General features: G+C 35.8%; 1 protein-coding gene across 1 annotated transcript; it reads right to left on the bottom strand.

Moving 5' to 3' along the window:
• Nucleotides 1–801: 801 nt before the first annotated feature.
• LOC306887212 (uncharacterized protein) lies at nucleotides 802–2,450 on the bottom strand. The gene is made up of 4 exons (XM_079444792.1): nucleotides 2,388–2,450; nucleotides 2,192–2,246; nucleotides 1,834–1,984; nucleotides 802–1,737 (listed from the first exon to the last, which is right to left on the bottom strand). Exons 2-4 carry the CDS (start codon nucleotides 2,229–2,231, stop codon nucleotides 1,170–1,172), a joined length of 759 nt encoding a protein of 252 aa, XP_079300918.1. The 5' UTR covers nucleotides 2,232–2,246; nucleotides 2,388–2,450; the 3' UTR covers nucleotides 802–1,169.
• Between the last annotated feature and the right edge of the window lie 2,033 nt (nucleotides 2,451–4,483).

Raw genomic sequence — 4,483 nt, 5'->3', positions numbered from 1 at the left:
TATGATTTAATTTTACCCTGTCCGGAGTGAAGAGTAAGTGTGGTGATTGCTGTTTCATAGCTGTATTTATATAGCATTATTTTAATATCTCCAGTGGATGTTTATATCTAGATACATTGTGTCTACAGATTATTTGTCCCAAGATGTGCAGGTCTGGATGTCACTTGAAAGCACCAGGCCCATGAATTACTGCATACACCTGCGTCAGCACTGATAATGAAGTACAGACATTATGTCAATGCATGTTCTATCATTAGTACAACCAGAAGAGACTGGAACAGGTCCACCTTTGGAAGTCCTTAACCTTATCTAATCTTTATTATATGATAAAAGAAATCAGTTGAGATGACCTTTATCATTTCTTTATTTAAAGATTTTTTACACACTTACAGACTTTTTAGAAATATTGTGTATTTCTGTCTGTGTATTAGATTTGGTATCCAATGCCACATTTGAACCTTTCAAAGCATACAGTCACTCTTTTAGTATTATTTTCTAGAAGCAGTTCTCATTGTTAGATGACTAGACCCTATGTTTATAGAAATAATAACATACCTATTTTAAAAAGTATGTCAACTTAATCTTATGCATTTTCTGGGCTACTTAAATATAATATTTTGAAGTTTAAACTTTTACATTTAGTCATTTAGCAGACGCTTGAAACCAAAGCGACTTACAAATGAGGAAAATAGAAGAAATCAAAACCAACATAAGAGCAATAATACACTTTACACAAGTTCTAAGTATATGACATTATATTTGTGCTAGGCACAATTTGAGAAATAAAATAATTAGAAGCATTGTGTTTATAAATGGCAGATGTTTTATTGTTGCATAAATAAGACAAATGATACACTTGGGATTTGCAAGAAACAACATTTTCTGTCAGACATAATAAAGACTTGGTAAATTGAAATAAATACACTTCAGCTAGAAAAGAGCAACATTTCTGCATCTGTATGAATGGTTAAAGTGTAAACAACAGGATTTCAGCAAAATAGAAGCTCTCTTTTTCTCTATATTAGTGTTTGGTCTACATGTAAGACCAAAGATATTGCTGTTGCCGAGTAGTTTGATTTAGGTCACGGTTATTGGAGAGATATGGGATTTTGGAGTCACGATGGAAGGAAAGACAGTTCTGTTAGTGACAAAAGAGGTCTTTAAAGCATCTAATTTCTCTTGGTGAAGGACTCGTACAGGGAGGTGAGTTGGGCCTTCAGGTCCTGTGCGTAGGGATCCAGCTTTTCCTTCAGGTCTTCAGCGTAGGGTGTGAGACTTTGCTGGACCATCTGGGCTCTCTCTCTAATCTGGGTCTGGAGGTCCTCAGCCAGAGGAGTCACGGTCTTCTGGAACTCCTGCAGACGCTGGTCAACTTTCTCCTTGATCTCAGCAGTGTAGGGCTCCAGCTGAACCTGCAGCTCCTTCACGCTCTGCTCCAGGTTTCCTCTCAGCTCCTCGCTCTTCTGGAGCAGAGTGGCCTTCAGGGTCTCAGAGTCCGCATATGGAGCCATGGCCGTCCTGAGCTCCTCCACTCTCTGTTGGATCTGGCTCTTGAGGTTGTCAGCATAGGGCTCCAGTTTGTCTCTCACGCTGATCAGGTCCTGTCCCAGACGCTCTCTCAACACTTCAGCCTCCTTGGTGATTTTGGTCATCAGCTCTTCAGTCAGAGGATCCATCTGTTTCTTGAGGGTGACGGCATATTCGCTGGCCATATCGGCACTCTGGGTCAGTCTGGCACTGCGATGTGAAAAGGTGAAATGTATATTTGCATTAATGTAATTCAATATTTTAGTATTTCAAACACAGACTGTGAACATTCTAAACATTACTTACTTGACTTCCTGACCAAGTTGAGATTCTCTGATCATTTTCAGGGTGTCTTCTGCGGTGCGTGTGGCCTGGGCAACATAGCTCCAGAAAGCATCGGTCAGCTGCTCCAGCTGTGGCTTGGGCTCATCAGAATAAAACAGGTTGGCTTGGCAGCCTGGTAAAAATACAAATAATTAAGTTTAAGTCTGCCAATCCGTTTCCAAATCTGCTCAAACAGCTAAATATTGCAGTGTGTGTATTTAGTCATATTTGTAGTTTCTTAGTATATATGACTAAAATTCAGTGCAGGTCTTGGCATACATGTAATATTATTTTAATTGATAAATAGTTTTTGTTAGCTTCTTGGCCATATATGATTTACCTGTGAATGCCACAAAGGCAAGTACCAGATACAGTTTCATTTTCACAGTTGTTTGCTAAAAAAGAGAGAGAAAAAAATAATTATTATTTACATTTGCATATCTTAAAGCATTGCATATTTATTTAGACAATACTTTCACTGAGCAATTTGTTGTAGTATTTTAGTAATTTATTATTGTCTGTTAAGCTTAAATTACCTTCAAGTCCCACAGTTATTTTTTAGTCCAGTAAGCATTAGTGAGGATAGGCTGTGGCTATATATATGTGTGTGTGTGTGTGTGTGTGTGTACGTGCGCGTGCGCAGTTGATCCAAAGAAAAAAACAAAGTCCATCATCCAGTGCCATGCTGTCAGTGCCGCTCCCCCCACCGTCACTTCAGCCTGCTGTCACATGATGTTGTGCTTTGAACCTTCTGATACTGAGTCTCCATTCAAATGGATCTCCATAGAAATCACAGAGTCATGGTGTATTCAGAGGGTATTATAACATTTAGCATTTAGCTCAGTATCAGCTGTTTAAATAATAAGATTTCAGAAAATGAACCCAATTTTATTTATTTTTTTATTTAGTTCATTTGTCATAATAATTCACAGATGATTGGTGACTGATTAAATTTAGTTTACTTTTTTTAATATCACATCAAATAATTGCTTTCTTAAGAAAGTGGGTGGAAAAGTTTAAAGTTTTTATTTCATATTTTTAATTGAGTACTATAAAGTTAAAAAGTTAAAGTTAAGCATTATAAAGACCTTTGTGCCGCCGCAGTATTTAGTTCAGATTGGGATGTGAACTTTGAACTGAGGGTGTACGGGGCAGTTGTCTTACACTGTACATGTGGTAGCATCCCCTTTCTGTTTTTTTTTTGTTTGTTTTGTTTTGTTTTGTTTTTGTTGAAAATTTTACGTTGTAAAACATTTTATTTTTAAATTTATTTGCAATTTACTTTTACTATACCAAAAAGAAAAAAAAGAAACAATTTTGTCATGCTATATTCAGTAGAAAAGTTGACTTGTGAAAGTGACTTGAGAAAGTGCTTTTAATGAATGGAGACTTTCAAGCTTCAGTATGTGGAACAACTCCATAAAAGTATCATAATAGACCAGGTCTCAAGCCACAGGATATGTTTGTATGTGAAAACCAAAAATAATACGGTAATAATGTCTTAACTCAATTTAATTGTAATTACATGGAAAAGTGTGTCAAGTATATTATTTAAAATATCTCATTGTTGTGTTTCACAGAAGAAATAAAGTCATATAGTACAGGTTTGGAATGACATGAGGGTGAGTAAATTATGACAGAATTTTTGAGTGAACTATTTCACTCAATTCAAGTGCTTTTGAATAAAAATATCAACATAGGGAACACTAAGCATTAAATGGAGTCATGTTTGTGTGGATTACACGAGCTACTTTTCTGATTTAGATGGTCTGTGACTGTGGAAGGGGATCAATGTTTCAGATTAAGGGCAATGGTGCTTTTGTTGACTAGTTTTTGTTGACCAAATTCCATGGGGATTTTGAAAAAGACTGTTTACTTCATACAATATCTAATAACTAATGTATTCCAAAGATTCTTTAAATGCTATGCTATTATTAGTACTTTTGAAATTTGATCACATCACATTCACTTAGACGGTATATGTTTAGAGTGCATAATTTAATGGTTTTGATTTGCTTGGGTGAATTGCTGTTTTCACATGAAGAAAACTACCGAGTTTACACTAAGTGGCTCGTTCAGCATTATTATACACTTTCTGTTATAAAAAACAGAAACTCCACCAGACACACCTCTTCATCATCCAGCCAGCGTGGAGGGGCAGAGTCCGCTTACAACACTTCAGTTGGATATCTGATTTCCTTCACACATAAACAACATTTACTGTAACCTTGAATATTCAGAACACAGAAGAAAAAAAACATGGAAACTGTGCCACTCTTACCAAACAGAATTTCTGATTTTTTGTGCTGTTTTTATAAACATGTTAGGATAAATTTCCTTGAGGTTTCAAGCATGTTTGATTGTCTTATAGGACCTAAAAAGTTAAATATTTCCAGCCAAATTAGACTTTATCACAGTGTGACTTATAAATGTATATAACTAGAACACTAGAATTTCAACTTGTACATTGGTAAACATACAGTAATGTTTCTGTCCTGGACTATTGTTGGTAAGATCGAGACATGATCGGATTATTATTTATTTGTCTGTGAGTGTTTTTTAGTGGCATGGATGTTGACTTAAACAAGCAAATTCAAAACTTTATAAACTGTAATCTTTAGCTTCCTCTAAC

Source organism: Barbus barbus, assembly GCF_936440315.1.
Source record: "Barbus barbus genome assembly, chromosome: 21".
Lineage (NCBI taxonomy): Eukaryota > Metazoa > Chordata > Actinopteri > Cypriniformes > Cyprinidae > Barbus > Barbus barbus.
The sequence above is the reverse complement of the archived record's forward strand: the minus strand, read 5'-3'. Positions and strand labels throughout refer to the sequence as shown.